The 22,906-nt window shown below is 38.3% G+C and overlaps 3 protein-coding genes across 4 annotated transcripts in view; 1 reads left to right on the top strand and 2 right to left on the bottom strand.

The window, feature by feature from the left end:
• The window catches only part of LOC112555896 (agrin-like), a 135,809-nt gene extending 125,103 nt beyond the window's left edge, over window positions 1-10,706 (top strand). The window contains exons 17-36 of the mRNA XM_025224470.1: window positions 407-568; window positions 884-1,024; window positions 1,301-1,540; window positions 2,224-2,379; window positions 3,290-3,421; window positions 3,725-3,883; window positions 4,259-4,460; window positions 4,890-5,102; window positions 5,396-5,535; window positions 5,797-5,904; window positions 6,150-6,287; window positions 6,428-6,550; window positions 6,964-7,081; window positions 7,323-7,434; window positions 7,707-7,823; window positions 7,952-8,138; window positions 8,302-8,383; window positions 8,620-8,649; window positions 9,614-9,853; window positions 10,131-10,706. Coding sequence (XP_025080255.1) covers window positions 407-568; window positions 884-1,024; window positions 1,301-1,540; window positions 2,224-2,379; window positions 3,290-3,421; window positions 3,725-3,883; window positions 4,259-4,460; window positions 4,890-5,102; window positions 5,396-5,535; window positions 5,797-5,904; window positions 6,150-6,287; window positions 6,428-6,550; window positions 6,964-7,081; window positions 7,323-7,434; window positions 7,707-7,823; window positions 7,952-8,138; window positions 8,302-8,383; window positions 8,620-8,649; window positions 9,614-9,853; window positions 10,131-10,380 — 3,050 coding nt within the window. The 3' untranslated portion in view covers window positions 10,381-10,706. The remainder of the gene's footprint in view (window positions 1-406; window positions 569-883; window positions 1,025-1,300; window positions 1,541-2,223; window positions 2,380-3,289; window positions 3,422-3,724; window positions 3,884-4,258; window positions 4,461-4,889; window positions 5,103-5,395; window positions 5,536-5,796; window positions 5,905-6,149; window positions 6,288-6,427; window positions 6,551-6,963; window positions 7,082-7,322; window positions 7,435-7,706; window positions 7,824-7,951; window positions 8,139-8,301; window positions 8,384-8,619; window positions 8,650-9,613; window positions 9,854-10,130) is intronic.
• Window positions 10,707-11,082: 376 nt separating this feature from the next.
• LOC112558367 (ankyrin repeat domain-containing protein 49-like) lies at window positions 11,083-17,364 on the bottom strand. 2 transcript variants are annotated; one of them, XM_025228825.1, is made up of 5 exons: window positions 16,799-17,364; window positions 16,121-16,217; window positions 13,750-13,910; window positions 12,577-12,634; window positions 12,285-12,423 (listed from the first exon to the last, which is right to left on the bottom strand). In XM_025228825.1, exons 1-4 carry the CDS (start codon window positions 16,886-16,888, stop codon window positions 12,623-12,625), a joined length of 360 nt encoding a protein of 119 aa, XP_025084610.1. In that variant the 5' UTR covers window positions 16,889-17,364; the 3' UTR covers window positions 12,285-12,423; window positions 12,577-12,622. The 2 variants fall into 2 exon arrangements, with proteins under 2 accessions (XP_025084609.1, XP_025084610.1); XM_025228824.1 differs by lacking the exon at window positions 12,577-12,634 and having other exon boundaries at window positions 11,083-12,423; window positions 16,799-17,348.
• A 2,291-nt stretch (window positions 17,365-19,655) lies between these two features.
• Window positions 19,656-22,609, bottom strand: LOC112558366. Its single transcript, XM_025228823.1, has 5 exons — window positions 22,368-22,609; window positions 21,504-21,643; window positions 20,984-21,061; window positions 20,614-20,721; window positions 19,656-19,911 (listed from the first exon to the last, which is right to left on the bottom strand). Exons 2-5 carry the CDS (start codon window positions 21,561-21,563, stop codon window positions 19,753-19,755), a joined length of 405 nt encoding a protein of 134 aa, XP_025084608.1. The 5' UTR covers window positions 21,564-21,643; window positions 22,368-22,609; the 3' UTR covers window positions 19,656-19,752.
• Between the last annotated feature and the right edge of the window lie 297 nt (window positions 22,610-22,906).

Here is a 22,906-nt window from a genome sequence, read left to right as displayed (position 1 = left end):
TGTTCTTTTTGCTGTTGGTCACAAAGCTTGAATGCAATTGTTGGGTTTTATCACCTCTCACAATCTCAGAACCTGGCACATTTACAATCACATGATATAAACAACAGCTGGTTTAGAAATTATTTCAGATATATCTACCTGAAATGATAGATTATTGCAAGTACAGCAATTATAAAAATAAATTATTTTTTACAGGTGTATGTCATCAAATAATAATTGCTTTTCCTATTAACTCATATTTTGACCAATGAAATAGACACACCAGTTAAAATCATTTCAAGTATAGTCATGCAATCCGCAACCAAAAGAGACAGTATTTGTAGGAAATTAATCAATTCGTTATTATTGACTGCATTTTTCAGTTATTCTGGATAATATGTAAACAGTTTGTGTGCCTTTTTTGCAGAATCTTGTCACTGCAATTCTCTGGGTTCATATGGAACGACTTGTGACCCTGTTACACGTCAATGTGTCTGTAAATCTGGAGTTGGAGGTTTGCGATGTGACCGATGTGAAATTGGCTTCTGGGGCATGCAGAAGATAGCTGAGGGAAATAGTGGCTGCATCCGTATGTTATCAGGGTTCCAAACTGTGACATTTTTTTTAATTAACCTGGGTTATGTTTGACTTGCTAAACTATAACCTGTAATAGATGTAATTTTGTATGCAAGTAAGTATAACTATTGACTTAAGTGAAAATTTTGTAATAAATGCATAATAAAATACATGTGCATTAATTTCTCTCTTATTTGCCCATCATAAAAGTCCTCAAGCCTTGTAGGCATCTTGATAATAAAAAACATAAGCTACCAAATTTGTTTGAAAGAGTTTCTTGACTAATTAAACCCTGTTGTATGTTCTAATTCTAAATGTTGTTCCTTAGCTTGCAACTGCAATCCTCTGGGGTCAGAACGTGATGACTGTGCTCAGATGAACGGACGCTGCATGTGCAAAGCTAATATCTCTGGCATGAAGTGTGATCAGTGTAACAATGGCAATGTTCTGGGACCTTTAGGATGCTTAGGTAACCAGACTGTATTTCGTGTGTATACTGATGATTGGCAAGTCATTGAGCCTTTTTATCACCTTCTCTGATTGTGTTACATTGAGTTATTTGGAAACAAGATGGTTTCATCATGTAAACTCATTTTCCTTACCTATTTCTGTAGTTGCTCCCAAATACTATATACACTGTGTGGACATTAGATTTGTAGTATGAATATTACTGCGAGTCAAAGTGCAGCTTTACACTACATTAACCTTTCTTCCATTAGAGGTTATCGTGGCTTTCTTTTTGCAGGTCCCAGCTCCAGCCCTATGCATTCATGTGATGACTTGAACTGCAAATATGGTGCCACCTGTCATATGAAGAATGGAGTGCCAGAGTGTACTTGTGACTTTCAGTGTGACAACAGCGAGAAGAGTCGTGACATTGTATGTGGTACTGATAACCAAAATTATGGGTCAGAGTGCGAGTTGAAACTGCTAGGCTGCCGACTGGGGCTAGAAATTGATGTAGCATATCGTGGACCATGTAGAGGTAAGGGCACAATACGCAATAAAATTTTCAGTTCATAGTAGATTGTTGGTATGGCTTTCAAAAAGTCCTTTCTTCAAGGCAAGTTAGCCAGAAAATTCAAGAAATTTCAGTAGTAGTAGTACTTACATCACCTTTCACATTCAGTCATGGAGTTAACTCATATTATCCAGTTATACTAGCATAAAAATCCAGTATACTGAGTATGTATTAATCAGCTTTATGTTAATGTTTATTTATCTTTGTTGTCACTATTGTAATACAAAAATGTCAAATTTTTTTGTAGTGTTACATATATTTCTTCAAATTGGCATTGTTTGAATATTATTACAAGATTTTATTTTGCTCAATACATGTCACTTCCACCCAAGTTTTCTTTTTGGTGGGAAGAAAAGTACTTAGGTAGAGAAAGATAATTGGTTCAGCCTTCATATTTTTGTCCTAATCCAGGGTAAAACATGCCCATAATGTACCTGCGTATATGGATGGGCATGTATTATTTTCCTGATCCATTTTTTTCCTTTTCCAAATAAAATTTCGGGGGCTTGCTGAGTGTTGACTTCATTGCCTATAGTGCACTGAATATTCCCACCTTAGTTCAAACCACTTGCAAGCAAGACCAGCTATACTTCATAAAGTTAATATACAGTGCTGGGAAAATCAAACATTTCTTCTGTTGGTTTCAGCTCTTCCAGCAACACGCACGACCACAGCTTTGCCATCCACTTCAAGGTCACGAAAAACTACACGACATATCACAGGTGAAACTTCAGAGTCAGACAATTACTCGTCTGGAACACGAAGACCAGAACATGAAGCTGAAAAACCATCTGAAGAGAAATGTAAGCATATTACCTAGGCATAAAATTTTGAAAATGACAGTACAAAGCAGTAACAATTAAATATTTTTAATTATCTATTTAAACTTGATTGCAGTTCAGGAAGAGCAGTAACTTCAAACATAATTCCCTTTGTCTTGGCTTAAGGGTCTTTGGTTAAGAAGAATATAAGAATTTGTTTATTGGCCAAGTGACCCATTAATTGAAATGACTTGATGATGGAAGAGACAGCACAAAGGAAAGAATAATCGGGCCTTTCCATATATACACATACATACCCACAACCCCTCTGTAAAGGTTGGGTCTTTGTTGCATAATGGATAATGCCTGTCTGACTTGGCATTCAATGCACCATTGAGACTGAGAGGCTTGACAGGACCTTTGTTCCTGTAGAAATCAACTAGCATCTCTTTTACCATGTAAAGTAAAAAAAATATGGAAAAGAAAGGTAAAGGTTAAAGTTAACAGTTGAATAGTTTATTGACTACGATGTCAATGAACTGTAAGTTGTTTTCCAAGTATGGGGCATGTGGAAGGTGAAGCCAACCCTGTCTTTACTTTTCCTGATGAATGAAGTTCCTTACTCCTTGGTGGGCAGAGAAAGATTGATGTTCAAATAGAGGACCTTCTGGTCCAGTGTTACGCACTATAACCATAAAATATGGAGCTTCCACAAGGAGAATAACTGCATGGAAACTTATGCAGCACGACTCTCAAGATCAAACAGGTTTTTGGAAAGTGCCAGACATTGTTTATCTCTCAAAGATCATACTTTTCACTCACATTTAAGTTACTTTCATTTGATGTCCTAATGCTGCAGCATTGCCAGATAGCAGTTATCTATGTTTGTAAAAATGTTATTTATATTTTCCTGATTTAATGCAGTATTTTTATGGTCCAACAACCATCACAGGTTCTGGTAGCTATATTGATGGTCTCTGCCTCTCTGACGACAACTGCTGCTCTAATAACAGCCATTGCCGGTTGGGATTGTGTCGTTGTTTGCCTGGCTTTGTCGCTTCAGTGGATAATCGGAGATGTATTGGTAAGTGGGCAGACATCAATAAATCTGATGGTTAGAGGTTAGGCATAAATACTGGTTTTTAATAATGGATGAACATTTTTATTTTATGTTCAGTTTTCTTTACTCTAGATTCAAGCTTTGTACATGACTTTTGATGGCCTACTTTTCCCAGCATATATCTGATGGTCACTGCTAAACAGTGGAAGTAAACCATTTGTTCCATCCCCTGCAGACCTTAGTTTTCCTTCTTTCAGGTTATTTTGCATCTGTTGGTAAGTGGGATCATCAGAAAAGCTCTTAGCTCATGATTTTTTTTCCATGCAGAACTAAAGAGAGAGGAGCCTTCTATCATTACACTGGCCCCAGAGAAAGATGTTTGTGCTGACAATCCTTGTTATGCTAATGGCAAGTGTGAGCTGGATGAGATACTGGGGTACCGCTGTGTCTGCCCATTAGAACGATCTGGACCTCTCTGCAACAGACGTAAGCCTACCAAATAAGGACCTTCTATAAGATGTACATCTTGGTCTTACTGCGTATAGTGTGCAGTTAATATAAACCATATGTACACTTTATTAGGTTCTTCTGCTACTATAATTGTGTTTATAAAACAAAAATTAATGTTTATCTCTTGATTTGTCTATATTTTTATACCCAGCCTCAGTAGCCTGCCTGAGCCTTGTACAGAATAAAATACCAGTTTTGATGAGTTCAGGACTTAAACAATGTATACATAAATATAAACATACAGAGGGAAATCAGCATTTAGTTAACTGTTATTGTTAACCCTTCAGCTTTAAGACCACTTAAATGATCACTGTATTGTAACTTGCTGCAATATTATATGATCTTTTGCAGAGTCTGAATTTAAGGTTCCCTCCTTTAGTGGAAGATCTTACATTCAGCTGCCACACATACAGAAGGCCAGCCGGGACCTGAGCATAGAGGTGGTTTTCCAGACACTTAACACTGATGGTATCATTCTTTTCAATGCTCAGAACCCAGATGGAACTGGAGATTTTGTTTCTCTTACGGTCAATGGTGGATTTGTTGAGTTCAGGTGAGAGTTGATAGCTTCCATCATTTTATCAAATTCTGCTTGAACAACATTTAGGCCTGACTTCCCCACCCCATTAGTTAAAAAATATACAGGAAACTAGCCAATGTGCACAAAGTGTGTACATGTCATAGTGCAAGTAAAAGGCTGTCAGTTCTGTCGCTTATTATCTGTTACTCGCATCCACTTTTATGCATACATGCATGCACACACACAGATCCATAAACACATACCTGCATTCACACAAGTGTATTGATTATCTACATCTCACACAAGTATTTTGCCTACATCAAAGTATTCTAAAGAATTGTTGATTGAAGAGGGCTCTGGATTCATTGTGGATGGTAAACTACACACAATGTCGACAAGGTAACTTCAGAGGGAAATTCTGCAAGTAATTTCTCATATTGCTTGACAATTTTCTTATATTAGATTTGACCTCGGAGCTGGTGAAGCCATATTACGCAGTCGCAACCCAGTGGAACCAGGTCGATCACATCGAGTGATTGCTCGACGCATCCAGGCATCTGGCTACTTGATCGTTGACAGTGACCCCGATGTGACAGGCAACAGCCCCATCACTCATGTTTCTCTAAATCTTAACGACCCACTGTACCTTGGCTTCGTCCCTAAGGTCTCACAAGAGTAAGTAACACAGTGCATTTAGGTTTTTACTGATTATCTTCATCTGTATCGCTGTAAATCTACATCCATTAAATAATTTTAAAATATCTTATATCGAAAACGTCATTTTCCCCTCTTAACTCATCACAGTTCTGTCAAACATACTTAGTCAAAAAAATCATGTTTACTCTGGAATAGCAAGAAGCTCTGAACTGTAAAGAAACCTTGTGAAATACTAAGAACACAAGTTTTGATCATAACAGTTCAATGAGAAATCCAAATATGCACTTTTGACCCTAGGTTTTTAATTTCAGAGTGTATAACCGTATTGGTGTCACCCTGGGACTTGTGGGGTGTATCCATTCCCTAAGAGCAGGCAGTCGTGATGAAATGATCCCCTTCAATCTAGAGTTAAACAGTCCTGAGTCAGACATCCTCAGCGGCGCCGATGTCAGTGAGTTTTTAAAAAAAGTGTTTTTAAGGCATTCTTTAAATAAAAATTAAGTTTATAAAGTAAAAAATGCATACAAAATATAATTGATCTATAAGCGTTCTTGCAGATTGACAGTTTTTATTAAACACACATTTAGGGTTCTGCCGGATGCATCAAAGTGAAATAATTTAAAGCTTTCTTAAAATTCACGTCTCTTAAGTGAATAATTAAAATCCCTAGAAAATATATATGAAAGCAGTAATGAGCATGCTTGTCCTGAAGGTGAATGCGGCTCAAATCCATGCAAAAGCATGCCGTGTAAAAATGGAGGAACATGCCTGGTTCTTGATGCAGAGATGTTTGACTGCAAATGCCAGACTGGCTACAGAGGTGAGATAGCCACACATTTCAATATGGCTTCTAGTGGGTTTGGGGGTTGCTTTTTTCACACTAGCTTTCTTAAAAAAATATTTTTTAAAAAAACATATCCACACATAGCTTATCTTGGCATAGAATCATGTTTGATAAGTCATCATATGGGACTTTTTTTTAAAGACTTTGTTTTCAAATTAGGAAATATAGTTTGTAACTATGTTGAAAGCAAAGTGTGGTGATGTAGATAACTTTGATTACAGGAGTGCTGTGTGATGACCTTGTTGACTCCTGTGCCAGCCAGCCTTGTCAGCATGGTGGTACATGTACGAAGATCAGATCACCAGATGGATTCGAGTGCAAATGTACTGAGGGGAGGGAGGGTGCTCGTTGTGAAAAAGGTAGCAATTATGGAACTTTTCCTTATCAAAACCCTCTTTTGTGGAAGACAACATTAAACCTAAATACAAAACAAATATTTCTTTCAGCACCTTTATACAGCTGTGACTGCAAATGCGCCTTTTTATTGACCTATTTACAGAGTCCATGCCACAAGTATTTGTACCCAAGTTCACAGGCAGCTCCTACATGGAAATTCCTCTGCTGGACAAAGTTGAAGATTCTCTCTCCATTGAGATCTGGTTTCGGCCACTACAACCTAATGGTTTGTCTACAGTTCCTCCCTTGTGTGTAATTTGTAAAATACAGGCTGGGCGGCTTATCAGAGCTGTGCCAGTTACAGATTGTAAGATACAAGCTGGATGGCATATGATCAGAACAACCAGTGGGGCTTTTTTCATGCTATAGCAATTTAACCATGCTTGCAGTCCAGGTGTGATATCTAATAAATCTGCTTGCTTTCAGAATTCTTGACAACTGACAAGCCCATCATCTGCCTGATGCCCCAATTATGACTTCTGCTTATTGTGACTGTGTAAATAGGGCAATGTGATACCATGCGATTTGCTGTCACCATATCAGTTGTCTTATATTAGTAGTTGTGTGATTTATCTGGTGTTTTATATACACACACATATACCGCTGGACAGTGTCTAGAATGAAATTTATGTGTTCCAGGTGTTCTGTTCTTTGCAAGCCAGCTGCCTGGCGGTGTTGGTGACTTCATTTCCCTCAATCTAGTGCAGAAGAAACTTCAGTACAAATACTACCTAGGTGGTGGAGTGGGAATTTTAGAGTAAGAGAATATGTGTGTGTGTGTCTCAACAGAATTATTTTATTGGTGTTTCATAAGTTCTCAAGATGCCAGCCATTACCAGGGCAGCTGAGCCATCAGATGCATTTCATGCCATTAGCAAAAGTGTCCCCTTTTCGTGGATCTATGATGACTCTACTATGTTGAGTGTTTTAGTGTCCTTCATACATTATTGATCAGAGGACAAGTGTCCATAATAAATACATGTTTGTGATTTTGACAGAAGCAAAAAGACAGTGCAGTTAGATACATTCCACAAGGTGCTGGTCAGTCGTGAAGGGCAGGATGGAATGATGATAGTCAATGACCAGCCTGCTGTCAAAGGACAAGCCCAAGTAAATATGCTTGTTTCTACACGCCTGTTGTTTTTGACATAAGAGTGCATCTGCTGTACTCCTCATTTCTTGTCATATTTATGGGAGACAGTGTCATAAAATATCTTCCATCACCTTTATTTTATCCCTTCAGGATGCTGTCCAATTACAGACTGTTCACTATAGTGACATCTTATTCATTGAAGTGTTTATAGACTGAATACTATACTTCTATCTAACTTTTAATTTCAAATTGAATATGCTATAAACAGTTGGAAATAATTTATTTCAAGGGTATCCTAACACAACTGAATCTTGCACAATCCCTCTTCATTGGTGGTTTTGACAACATCAGGAACACTCCTGCTGAGTCAGGTATAGAGACTGGCTTCACAGGTGCCATCCAGAGGGTAAGTGTTAACTTAAACCTTCAAACCCACAGAGTGTAAAAAAATGCATGAAAACTACTCTCAGAACTGATGTGGATGTTAAATTCTTGAATAGGCCACTGACATTTCCTCCCTTCAACTGTTGACAGGTAATCATTAATGGCAAGACAGTGGACAACTTGATGGCCTCTGCAAGAAAGATGTCTAATATCACAAGCTACAATGGGCCACCATGCAATATTAACCCTTGCATGAACAATGGCATCTGTATCCCAATCCTCAATAAGGCTGAGTGCCATTGTCCTTACAACTTTATGGGGCAGCACTGTGAAAAACGTAAGACTTTTTTTCTTTGTTTTGAATATCAGAATTAATGTTTTCAGGTTTTTTGCCTTCAGATTGACTCAGGCATGTGTTTCAGCAAATATGTTTTCTTGGTAGTTTGTTTTACAGGTTAACCTGTTCAGGCCTGCTTTTTACATTGAGTGCTTTGTGATAGGTGCTGATCACATTGACAAAGATCAACCTGTTAAATTTGAGGGCAACACATTCTTAAACTACCCTAACGAAGTCCAACGAAGGTATGCACTAAAAATTTACCTGATAATTAACCAAGAAAAGCTAAGATCTATTCTAAGGCCATTTCTATTTTATTGGCATGAACTTTTACAATTTTTGCATCCATTTAAGCAGTTTGCAGTCTGTACAGTCTTTGGATTATTTAAACCAATTACATCTTTTGTACTTATTTTTTTTTGCATGATGTTTGTATTGGATTTTTCTTCCAGTAATGGTTTTGTCTCTAATCCATTATTAGATTTAATAATGGCGATAATGGCAATGGAAAGTAAGTATTCTAGCAACTACTTAACTAGGGTGTAGGTACCACAGCATTTCCTTCTTGCAGTGTTTTTTTAAACTGAAAATATCTTGACGATTATTTTTTCATCTTGGTTTTTTTTTTCCTTCCTTCTACACCTTTGATTTGATGAAGGGAATTCCGTCATGGTACCTATCACCCTGGAAAAAAAAATTTGCTTTGTAGCATTTTTGGGGGTAGGATTTGAGCTTGCTTTTGAAGGCAGTTTATGAAAGAAATAAAGCTTTAACATCATTTCTTGCTTCAAGCTTCATGGAACTGGCTCCAGAGGAGGAGTATGTATGACAGTGTTGCATATTGTTTTGGTATTGTCATTGCTGTTGTCACAACCTTTGCTCTAGCAGTGTCTATCACACAAGTGATCACCACAGGGTCTTGAGACATTTGCACATATTGGCTGTTAATGTAATAATATCAGTGTATGGTGTTGTTTATATATGTGTGTGCTGTTCAATGTGCATTCTATAAAGAATAGGGTATGGTTTAAGTCTTATACAGCAAGCAGCTGTTCACTCTTAGTTGCACACTGTGTCCTGTCAAATCGGTCAGTCTTATCACTGCTTCTTGCTCTGAAACTCTGCTCATGGTCTGACAATCAGCTGTTTTCATGCTGCTTTACACACTGCTGCTGAGTCAAAAAGTAATATAGGTGAAATGATTAAAATTTGTTTTGAGAGAAACATGCATAAATGATTCATTCTTCTATATCTTAAAACTCTCACAAAAAGTCTAGATGACAGTTTTGAACAAATGTCTTGTAAAGAAGACTAGTTTTCAACAAGTATGGAAAGATAAACAGTTTTGAATAAACTCTCAAGTAGTTTTCACCAAACATTCATATGAAGATAGATGATCACTAATTTATTGCTAATCTAAGTTTTCCAGCTCATCCATATGCCAGAATGGTTCAGTAGTATTTTGTTTATTTCAGACAACCTGCCCAGCGGTCTAATGAAGTGTATGTACGCTTTAAGACCACATCAGACAACGGGATGATACTCTTCCAACACAAGGGTAACACTGTTCGAGGAGATTACTTAGCCTTAGCTGTGATACGAGGCCAAGTGGAGTTCAGCTACAATCTTGGCAAACAAACAGAAAACAACCTACACATCCTCAGATCTACAGTGGATGTTGCTGATGGCCAGTGGCACACAGCTACAGCAACTAGGTAAGTCTGTGTGTGAGCCATGATGGCTGACAGACACAAGGAGAGAGATGATAGTAAATGGTAGCATTTCCCATCACTTAACGATTGAAATTTGATGCATCACACTGTCATGTGATTACCACTGATAAACAAGTGAAAGAAAACTACAGAAGCAACACCAGATGCATGCTAGTTTTAAACATTTGAAACAAATGTCATCTGCATTCACATGGAAAGAGTCCACACCTTAAACTCCATGTTATCCTAGCACTTAAACACTGTGTCATCTCTGCTGCAGAGACCTAAGAGATGGAATGCTGAAGGTAGACATGGAACCTGAAGTCAGACTCAGTTCTGCTGAAGGTTCATCGCAGCTGGATACTGATGGAACCCTCTGGGTTGGAGGAAAAGCAAGCATGCCATTGGGTTTTCCGCAAGAATATTATGACGGCTTCCAGGGCTGTATAGAAGAGATCAAAGTGAATGGTCAGCAACTTCACTTGGTAGACCATCGTAATGGACATGGCACTATTGCCTTCTGCTCATAGAGGGTCCTGAGACTGCAGACATTTAGGCAGCTTCGTACTGTGTGTGAATGTTTCGAAGTCTGTGCAGTCAAGAGATTAACACTAATGAACGATCTTTCTCATCCCTCCATTATGTGGCACACATTTTCCAATTCCCCCTGTGCCTTCCCATCCTCAGCATTTTTCTTTGCACATATTGTGTTCCGACATATCAATGTATGTACTCAGTTCACAGTATTTGTCCTTTTAATGTACACTCAAATAACTTGGTTGCTTAGATTGCACTTGGTGTACTCATTAAATTTGAGCTGGACCCTGATGACAATTAAAACAAAAAACTCCACGAACTATGCCTGTCTTTAAAACCTTTGTGTGAAATCATCTCTCACCAAGCAATATTCAAGGATAAAGACACATTTGCTTCTATTTTTCCAGGAAGTAGCTGATGTACTTTCTATGGTCTCTTGAAGTAATCAGTACATCTGTAGTGTTGATCAAAGACTGAAGCTTCACTATATAAAAGACAATGTCAAACATTTCTGACGTAAGCACTACAAAACATCCTTTTTAGCTCAGCAGACTCGAAAATACGGAGCCTGTCATTTCAACCCCAACCATAATGACCTTACACTTAAGTCAAATCAACCCTTCCCATGACTAAATAATCTCACACAAGACTACATCACTCCAACGTCAAAAATTGATTCAGACCCAAAAGATGAATTGGTCACAACTACAGATTTAATATGAACCACCAAAATAAAAATTATAAACTTTTTTTTTCTTTAAAATGCTTAACGAGAAAATGACATTGTGCCAATTTGAAATCGATGATGGCTGAGCTTTTTCAAACACATAGCTCTGTTGGGAATATTTGACATTAACAGCTACTTGTGTCATCAGTGATAAATTCAACTTTTGGTGATATGATGATCGGTCTTGAGTGGGATATCATGGCAGGGGTCAATCTGACTGAGGTACAAGGTTGATATGGTTTAGGGTCAAAGTGGTCTGTGACTGAAAATATCATGCGTCATCTACCAAACCAGGGCCATAGTTACGAAGCAAGAGTAAGTCGTTTTCCCAGGCAACACAGAGAACTCAAGGAGAATCATCTTGTTTTCATAGTTACAATGCTGTGCCCAGACCCAATGGATATTATTTTGTTTTATTACCCCAGGATTATTTAGCTCTAGCCTTATAACTATAGCTCCTGTGGTAAAGCACCATGCACTGGCCTGGACACTGCTCTCTAACTTCAGAAACAAGACTCTTACTAAGTTCCCTATGTTGCTCCGGGGCAACGACTTACCATTGCTTTATAAAAATGACCACAGAGGGGTTGGGGGGGAGAATAGGTCAATGAAGTGATCATGAAAGCCTTACATCACTGCTGAGACATTTGATTAAACTGGGGTCACTAATACAAACTTAGCAAAAGCTTGGATGGACAGAAGATATGTTGTATCCCAGTTCTACCTTGTCACTTGCACAGATTTTGCAGGCACCTAGTTGAAAAGTATGTTCCCTCTTCCAATTAGAACTAGGCAGTTAGCTTTTATCAACAAAAGTGGGCACAACCTGAACTCTGACCACTACAACTAAGCAGTGTCTACTACACAGCAAAAGATAGGATCCAGTGACTTGCACTTCATAGAATTTTTTTTAACTGCTGTGGAATCTGGTTTTCCTTGTTGAAAAGCCTGTCTGTTGGCCTTATGGTGTAGGATAAAGTTGATTCACACTCGGGTGCACTACTTGAAATAAATGCTCAAGGACTGAGGAGCTGGAGGCTATCTGCTCAGCCGTCTGACCCGAGTGGCTCACTAAATTAACGTCTATGCCTGGCCACATCAACAGCAACTCTACCACCTCAGCATTCTCAGGCTCTGAGCAGGCCAAGTGCAGTGGTGTCAGCCCACCATTGCTTTGGGCGTTGACCTGTGCTCCATTCTGAAGAAGCAGCTCAGCCGTTCGTGCGCAGTTCCAGCGACAAGCACTGTGCAGAGGCTGCCACCCATCAATCGTTCTGGCATTTATATCCGCGTTGTTTAGAAGCAAAAGCTGCAAAACAACAGAACAAAGTTACTCTCAGGGCTAATGCACTCAGCATACATTGAAACTTTCATGTGCACACACACACAAAACAAAAAACTGTAACTAGTGAAGATATCTGCAAGCAGCAGGTCTCAAACTGTCCGGTACTTTTATACTTACATTTTATGCTGAAAAGCTCATGAATACCACAATTATTGGCAAGAGGTCAGCTTGTAACCTGGTGATCACAAATATTAATCTCCTAGTTCATTTATAAAAAGAATTGTTTTGTGTTTTACTGTGTTAAGTACATTGTTTTTATCTGCGCTGGCCATATAAACTTTAATGATGCTTAACAGTCATTTCATAATGTTCGAATTTGTTACAGTTGCATTATTATACTAAATAAACATTTATGCTTATTTGTTCAGATTTTGCTTCTTAAAAATCTGTATTATGCTCTTGTGGAATACCTGAATATGTGATGTGAACCAACTATTTTTAAAAAAGAAAACCCTGACAGCTTCATTTCTCTCTGTCCATGTGATAATAAGATCTGAACTCTTTCTGTAAAATTCATTTTTTAAGAAAAAAATTTACAAGATTTTTCACAGGATAGGAAAATAAAATCACCTACCAGTACTGAAAAATGTATGTTGATCATCTACTTCTACCTATTTCTTGAAAGACTTATGATAAACATGTCTATGTAAACAAATGAAAGTACGACTGTGACAAAGACAGACTGAAATTGGGCAAAACTAAACACAACATCAAATGCTAGATCTAACATGCAGTTTGTGTCAAATGCATTAATACGGTAAAGTTTAATAGATAACTTGTGCATGTTACGGCATAACCAACACTGAATAAGAAGTACACTTTATGACTTTATGATACACTACATTAAAATGTATCTATATGCTAATGATACACTATATTAAAATGTACTTTATCTCTCATGTCTAGTGGGGCAGGGTGGATATGGAAGACAAATATCAGTGAAGTACTGGGAAAGTATTTGAAACAGTTGCAGTATTTCGCCAGATTATGGCCTGTTCGTGACGTCTTTCAAAACTGATGAACCATTTCTTTAGGCCACAGTAATACATAACAAAAACTAGATACTAAATTAGCCGAAACTGGGACAAACTGTAACACAAAGGCCTGTAAAGTCAGTACAGCATGGCAGATTCAATTTTGCCAAATTTTACAGAATATCGTGAAATTCAGCAAAGCGATGGTGATCCATACACAGTGGCAACAAACCAATCTGACCATAAATATCACAGAAATCTCACACATTTGCCTCTAACATTTCAATCTTCTCGTCAAATGAAAATATATATTTACCTCTGCTATTTCAACATGGTCCCCATATGCTGCTCTGTGTAGAGGTGTGTATTGGTCTCTGTCTCTTGCATTCACCAGGGATGGATCCATTGCCAAAAGCTGTTGTACAATACTCAAGTGATTATTTTCAGCAGCCCATAGTATGCGCTTTGGTGGCTCATCTAATTTGTGAAAGATCAAAATTAATTAAATTTTTTAGTGCATGCATTATCAAGACACCCATCAACACAAAAAGACAGCATATATCTCTGCTTGTAAACATTATTGAATAGAAATGTGCAGTCCAAAACAATCTGGTCATTCTTGGAAAATAAGCTACACTTCTATCTTGTCACAGCAGTTTTGCCAGAAGTCAAAAGATAACAATCGATGCTAGTTTATACATCTTGTTTAGTCTATTTCTGTTCATAACCCTAAACCCTAAATAAAAACTTTTCTTTGTTAGCTCAATCACCCATATAGCTACACTTAACTACTCAACAACAACTGTTGGAAGCACGTACACCATAATTAGTGTTACATGCTACAGATGGTTCATCTGAAGAAAAAAAGTAGCGCCACTAAGTGTACAAGCCCAGAGACATGAGCAGGATATTCACAATAAAAGAAGTATGCTGGATCAGTCAAGGACTAGACCAACAATGACTGTACACCCTACTAGTAGGCTCCTGAGTCAGGATAGTGAAAAATGTGCTACTAGACCCAAAGCAGATATTAAGAAGGAACATCTATAGAAACATCTCTAGCAGTGAAACAGCTCATCAATGAGCTAGAAGGGTACCGGTGGGACATTGTGGGACTGGTGGAAGTAATAGGGCCAGGATTTGAGGAGACATCAACTGACAAAGGCTATAACCTTTGGTACAACGGGAAGGACACCACACACAAGCATTACATGGGCTTCCTCATACATGTGGTCAAAGCCGTCGTCAGCTGTACACCCATATCCAACAGGCTGTTCTCTATCTGCTTCTCTGCCAAGCCTCAAAATATCACCATTATCCAAGAATATAATCTTTCATACGGAGACAACAAAGTGGATGAGTTTTACCAACAGCTAGACAAGGTCACAAGAAGCACTACCAAAAAGGGACACCCTGGTTGTAATCAGTGACTGGAACACGGAGGTCGGTCCAGATGTCTCTCAGCAATGTGCAATGACCTCAGATTCCTACAATTTGCATAGAGCCAAAAAAGAACATCCTCAAAGTCTGTGACTGGAACGCCAAGGTTGGCCCAAATGCTTCCCAGGAATGTGCAGGAATGGTGGGTAAATTTGATCATCGACCTTAGCCGACACCTTATAATCTACTTTTGCACAAGAAATCAAGAACAGAAACTTGGCATTCACTAGACAGATTGATCTAGAATTAGATTTCATCCTGCCGCATATATGCTGCAAATCCAGCATCTAAAGGCAAATAAGGACATACCCAGGCGCTGACACAGGCAGCAACCATGACCTGCTATTAATGAGCCTGAAGTTAAAGCTAAAGATCAACTGCCACTTGAACATCCTTGAAATTTGCTTTGATTTGTAGAAGCTGCAAGACCCAAACATTGCACATCTTCACAGCCACAGATGGAGATTAATTTGCCATATTGACCTTAAAGGGCTGTCATATAGGTACCCTTGCTGGAAACATCAAAGATGTTTAACAGAAGACCAGGAAGTGCTAGAGAGTAACAAACAACCCTGGGTCATGAAAAATATCCTAGATCTCTCTGACCAAAGAAAAGTCTTGAAGAGAGAAAGGAAAAGCAAACCCAAAGCAGCTTCCAAATATAAAGAAGTGAACTATGCCATCAATGAAGGGATGAAGACATCTGGGGGAGAGCTTGATTGAGAGCCAATACTGGACTATTGAGGATGGAATGGGATGGGATGACAGCGGAGAGGACTACCAACTACCAAAGACCCTCATCAAAACAGATCAACACAAGAACTGTTGTTGAAGACAGCAATGGCCAGCTGCTGTACTCAACTTACGGATTAAATATTGCAAAGACCTGTATGTATTATTTCCAGATAAAGACACACTACAATCAGTAAACCTATACACGTACCAGTTCTCAATGGATATAATGACCAGTCCAATTGATCTCTCAAAGAACAGTTGATGTCAGATAATTTTTAATAAGTTTAAGCTTTCAGAAGCTCCATTCTCCAGCCAAGAGAAACAAGATTTTAAAAAAAATCCTCAGCAACATTGCAATACTGACAATGCAATATAACTGGTGGACAATACAGCACTTCTCCCCATTTAAAATTTATATGCTATTCCCATCTTTGCACCCTTCTCCCTGTCTCAGTGTCCCAGCAACAGATGGTTAGTTCACCAGTGCACCCAAAATGTATTGCATCTCTTACTTTCTATTTCTTCTTTAGTGAACTCATCCACATCTTGCTCATCCCTCTCCCAGAAACTCTGGAACTTGCTAGGCATTCCATCTTTTGCTTCCAATATCTGCAAACAAATGATAAAATTGTCCTGTATAACTCTGCATATTTGTAAAATAATGCTATCGCATTTTAAATCAAAATTGTTTGAATGCATTTAAGACCAAATTCTATTTATCAATCAGTTTTATGATACGTCAAGTGTTGGGGAGTTCATTCTCAACGAAGGTCATCATTGCATACATCTTGTCAGTAAGCACTTGCCTCATTAGCACTAAATAACTTACAAAATAATGATAATAATACCTATGAGCACCTTGAGATCATGTGAGGAAGCATGAAAATTATTTAAATTTATTAATTGGAAAAAATGATAAGGACAGAGCAATCAAGACAGTCAGCTGGTACATCTTAATATGTTTCAATTTTAAAACCCAATAAAACCACACACACATGTACGAAATAAAAATGCTGTCTTCGAAATATTTCAGATGAGAAATGTGTCTTTGAAAGTGCTATCATAACATATACAAAGGTCAAGGAGCAAAATCTTGTAACAAAAATCTCTATTACAGACGCTTCTTATTACATCACAAATACACAATTTTTACAACAGCAACTCAATAAAACCTAGACAGGCAGCGTTACCTGTTTTAATATGTCAGAGTTTAAGGTGTCTTCTTCAAGCTCCTGTCCGTCTTCTATGTCAACATCTTGAGGGTCTGGTACGCCTGCCATCGCAACACCGTCGTCTTGCTTATGTCGAATCACATAATGAGGATAAATGTTATTTACAACCGCTCGGCGACTCCACAGCTGCGCTATTTCAATGTGGTGATTTTCTGAAACTTAACATTGCCGCAACAGAACGTCACCAAGGAGTATTACGTTGTAAATCCGTGCAGAGACATTCCAGTAATTTCTTTAGTGTCTCTGACCCATGACACATCAATCTGAACAGCTGTCTGCTGCGGCGTCGAATCTCTACGGATGAACGAGTGGATTACACCTCTACGATAATGTTACAAGTTAGGCTTTTTGTAGTCACGACTGAAACGCTTTTTTTACAACGACAGTAATTGGAAATTTAATTCGTTAAGCTACAAATTCTAAAAAATGACATTATTTCGTGTTATAGTTTGTTTATCACACCAATGAATTATTGATAAAACACGTTTGATGAGAGTGCTGTCCCCTGGCAATGGCGCGGAGCTGACACTACGTTTACTTCTTTATTAAACTGTCATCTCAATCTTTCGTGTAGCTTTTATTCAGGAGTTAAAGTTATCGCTAGTTTCATTGTCCAAAACAAAAATTGTCATTATTTTATAAAACTTAGTTTCCAAGTACTTGGCACTCTTATTTCTTTGATATGCTGTGTGTGGTTTTATGCTTATTTGCAATCGTGCTTCGGATCAGCTCACATTTAAAATTATAATATCAGATTCATTTCTCTTTGTAATCTATATACGGGAAGATAAAAAGTGCGTGATTCTAATCTAAGATATCAATGGAGTAAATTAATATGACATAATTAGATCTGACGAAAGGAAGTGTTGTACGAAGCTGTGGAGGATGCCCAGTCAGTTTTTTTTTTTTTTCCTTTTAAACAAAAGTGAAAAGAAAAGAAATCACGAGAAAAAAAAATAAATCTAGACTTCAAAGAAGCTGTTAAATTAAGGCTTTGCAAGATTTACTGCTACCTCCAATAACAGTACACGAATCTGTGGCGACTGTGACATCACATTAGGGTAGGGGTGGGCAAAGTTTTCGTTTTGCTTTGGGTTGGTAAAAACTGATGTCAGGTGACCACACAACAAACTTAGTGACAATGGAATGGACCACAATTTAAACGATTAAATACAGGCGTTCGCTTAACTTAATTTATTGTGTAAAGTGAAGCTTTTTAAATTCGCTGACAATAAAACTTAAAAACCAGCCTTTCCTCTGAAGGCAGCCGCCCCAATACTCATTAATGAATCCATCAGACATGCCATCCATGTTGTTATCTTTGTACTTAAAATGTTACGGACTGCCGATTTCTAACGCTGTTGTACTTGATAAATTTCAATCAAATTAACCTAAGAGGATTTTTTTAAAAAAAGATTAAGTGCTTTTCACATTTTGGCAGACAGGCCGGTCCAAAGATTTACGTCCGCTGGCCGTATACTTTGCCCACCCTGGATTAGGGTGATGGAAATAAGTTGTCTTCAATATTTGTGTCATTAATCTGTCGAGTTTTCACGTCCACTATAGAAGGAGCACGAGTAGTTCGATCTTTTTACATTTTCCCTTATTTACTGGCCACTCATCTGTAAAATTTTCAGTGTTGTAGATCTTATAGGTGTGCACCCTTTTCCTGATTTGGGGGTTTAGATTCCGTTAATAAACGAAATTACCTATCGAATTATAACTTGTACGCATACTGGGAAAGTAATAAACGATCACAAGTAATGATTAATTCAAAGAACCCGGAGAGGTTGTCTGCCCGGTGACCCTGTTTTAGAGACAGGTGTACGTGAGCTGAAACAATCGGTAACTGAGATCTCGAAGAGCGACGACAGGGGGAAAAAATAGAGATTGTGTTGTAATCGTAAGATCAGCATACTGTTATCAGCATATCATGCACTATTTTAAGGTCTGTTTACGTGGCCTCTTTAACTCACACACAAAAAAAAAAAGAAAAAAGACGTAGGACCGTCAATATAATTACTTAACTGATTTTCGACAATTTCTTTTAATTGTATTTTTCAACTCAGAAATTATGTGCGAACAGTCCGCATGGGTCAGAGAAAAACTGCAAAAGTTGGGAAAATCCTAAAAATTAAAAGTTATTTAAATTATCAAGGAAAGGTAATGGAATTTGCGTATAAATTAACACTTGCTTAAATGCGTGGAACTAAAAGCTGTTAAAAACGGAATGCTACGAATACTGTTGTAAAGTTAACTGACTGTTATATTTTATGTTGTAAATTCACGGTTCCAAGAATTAGGATGCTTTATGGCGTATAATAGCAGGAGTTATCAAGGATTTCAAACGTGACAATGGCGATGTGTTTCGGAAAGATACGTCTGGTAGAAATGGAGGTCCTGAGAATGGGGTATCAAAATCAGACATTAAAAATGTCACACGTTTATAAAAAAAACTGGTATACAAGTAATGGATTTGTTTAAATTACTTTTGTTATCTGTCTGCATATGTCACAGACATCTTCACATTAACAATTTTGATGAATTCGTTCAAAGGGCTTTCACCTGCCAGCCGCTCATGTTTGGTTACGGGGTGGGAAGTGAGAAGTACGTTTCAAGTGAAATGAAGTATAAATAATATCTGATGAGAATCGGAAAAACAGTATAAATGGGATCAATGTTCTCTCAGGCGAGAGCATATATACAAGCACGCAACCTTTCTTTGTTTTATGAGGTCTCACAATACTTAACTCTGATAGACAACTATAAGAAACATGTTTGTGTGAAGACTATACTAATCAAAGCAGACAAAAGATGATGTATATGAGCTATTTAATTGAGTTTCTGTGACTGGATGCAGTACATATCATGCTATGCTAGTAAGTGCTGAGCACTTTCACTAACATCGAAACTCAAGCAGTGGCTGGGCCTTTCAAAGATGAGAGGTCGATGATGTAATTTTCAGTCACGTGGCACAGCGCCCTCACCAGCATGTCACCATACTCGGTCCATAACTCATCAGCTGAGGTAGGGGTTATGTGATTTTCTTCAATCAGGCGTATAATGGCACGCTGAAAATATTTTAAAATTATTAAAACAAGTGCTCCCTATATGTGCATGATGTGCATATATATATTACAAATGAGTCAAAACATAGCCGAACTAGACAGTCCTCCAAATCTCTAGCCAGGTTTGACACGCTTTGTGATGCATGATTACTTTTACTGGACTGGACTATGGTCACAGCAAGGACGTGTATAGGTGGACTGCTGTCTGTCTGCCAAGACCAACGCTTAGCCTCTTGCGAAGTTCTCCGCTGTTAGTCTCGGTGCGTCGTAACAAAGAATGTGAATAAACCGGAAGGTCAGGTCAGGTCAGTCCCATGCCCGGTCCGGGCGTAGGGGGGACCGTCCGGCAGCAGCAACAGACAGAATTTTCCATCCGGTCCTGTCTTGAGCAGATGAGAGCAGGTCTGGCATCTCGCGTTCGGTCCATTCTTTGATGTTGGTGACCCAGTTGGTGACCGGAAGCTATGTCGTCTAATGCCTCGTTTTAGAAATTAACTGGAAAAAAATCGTCTGCCAGCAGTCCAGGGATTCGTGGTCACAGTGTTTGTCAGAGAACGTACATGGTGATAGATAACAATCGTGTTATTTCTTAGACTAGAGGTCTCTCAGAAAATACAGATAATAAAATGAAAGCCGTAAACAGAAGAACAATTTATGAAAGGAAAATAGCAAAACTTTACCCCAAAAAAGTGCAACTGAACATACTTGCGTGGCAATTCTCGTTTCCTCGTCTTCTAATTTGTCAGACAGGGGTGTCCCTCTTACGACATCCCCGACAAAGCAGTTGAGGTCGCGAAGAATCAGCAGGAGACTCTGTTTTATTGAAAAAAGACTCGTTGATTCTGTTTCATTCGAGCAATAGTGTCTAATGATCAGGCGTGAAATAAAGGCAACAGTATAGTGATAGGTTGAACTGAGAACTGCATGCCGCTCATGTGTAAAAAAAAATGCAATTAAATATTGGAAAGACGCTGTATTGGATGTACAGAAATCACTGTGTGTCATCATCACCATCATCATAACCATTGTAAACGCTTCGTCTTATAAAGGTTTATTATCAACGTCACTGACTGACCGTCGCTTCGTGATACTGGATCCTGTAGCCGTCCACAGTATCCTCTATATTGCCGGCATGGTCCACCGCGAACTGGCCCTGAGAAAAGGGAGAAAAACATCATTTCAAGGGTGAACACATCTGACATACTTGTTAAAATAACCCTGCCAGATGTCGCATGAAACATAAGATCTTATCTGCAAAATGTTTTGCCCACATGTTTCATGAGGGCTTGACGGTTTAGTTAAAGCAGTCAGAACAATGTTCTTCGGTATCATACAATCACGTACATGACAGTAGACAAAGGCATGGAAAAAGTTTATCATTATCTGCTGTCTAAATTCAAACAAAGATGATGCATTTTGATGGAAGTGAGTTTACACAGTTGGAATGCGAAGGCAAACGGTAAAATGGAAGTCGCCCACTATCATAGATTTTTAATAACCGTCATGATGATCATTATTTTATTTTTCGTGTAGTTAAGAGACGATTAAACGATAGTTTAAAGAACGACATCAAAATAAATGTGTCAGTTATTTACCCAGACAACATGGAGGCAGGCAAGAAGAACGAAACTGTAGAAAAGCTTATCTCCGGACATGGCAAGGTTATGCTGCGAAATATTCTGGTCCTTGGTTTTGTTAGGCGTTAAAGGACAACACGAGCGCTCAGTGAAAATCGCTGGAAACAGAGCATAAAGTACAGTGTATCACGAAAACATTCCAGTGGTAATTTATGAAGAGGCATGAGGTATAGTATATTAATGTTTTTCTCTTCATCACACCTGGGTTGTTCGATAAAACAGGAATTGACGAACGGGTAGTATTTCTAAAAATAGCATCGTCTGCATGAGCTCAATTCAAAGACAAAAGATGCAATCCTCGGTAAAAAGAAAAAGACCAGGACACAATTAATGTGCTGTTGCTAATTGTTCTCTTCGGCACTCATATGGAGTTACTTTGTATTAATTTCGGAAACCCTAAAGATATAATGGACACAAACGCCAGTGGATTAACTTTAATTGTTTGAAGATGTGTATATACAGATCTCTGGTTTGTTTAAACATGCCATGCGAACTTTGTCCCCACACCGTACTCAAGAATTTGCTCAAAACACTTCAAAATCGACTGTTGTCCGGTCTCTTATACAGTACAAGCACGTCATTGAGTTTCAGTAAAACAAAGCGATCTTCCGACAGCAAGCCAGAGCTGTTAAGACCAGACGTTAAACCCTTATAGCATTGTAAGCCCACGTACAAATCTTTGTAATCTACCTGTAATTGTCAGAAAGAACACATGTGGGACTCACTGTCTTGTCTGTGACTGGTGTGTCGTCCCCAACATATTTATCAAAGTAAAAACTTATTTCTTCCTCCCTTAGCTACATGTAAAATCTATTTACTTACTGATAATCGCACGTGTTCCCTTTTAAGCTCCTCTTCATATGTTAGTCACCCTCAACTCTCCTAGCTGTTCGAGCACGCACATCAATGGTACGTGTCATCGTACTATCTTCTGCTGACGAGTATCCTTGCTGGGATCATTATTGTTGTCCTCCGCTTGACCTATGTCGTTGTCATTCTCGTGTTACTCCAATTAATTTTCTGTCTATTCCACCCACATCACCAGGTTTAATCTCTAACACAGAGAAGTCCAATAGTTTTACACACAATCTACCCCCAAATGTACACCAGCCAAAGGAGCTATGTCTAGTAATAGCTCTTTACTCAGATCTTCATGCAGCTACGTATTTCCAGAAATTATCAATTATGATGGTAGTTTCATTCACAGCTATTACACTTTAAATTTTACAGTATAAAAATAATTACAAAAGCAAGTGGATTAAACATAGCTAATAGAATGTTAATGGCCCAAATGACAAGGATAAAAGAATAGATGTTTTTGACTTTCTGAGACAGCAGATCCTACCCACAAACTCGTTTCT

Source organism: Pomacea canaliculata, linkage group LG2 (genome assembly GCF_003073045.1).
Source record: "Pomacea canaliculata isolate SZHN2017 linkage group LG2, ASM307304v1, whole genome shotgun sequence".
NCBI lineage: Eukaryota > Metazoa > Mollusca > Gastropoda > Architaenioglossa > Ampullariidae > Pomacea > Pomacea canaliculata.
The sequence above is the reverse complement of the archived record's forward strand: the minus strand, read 5'-3'. Positions and strand labels throughout refer to the sequence as shown.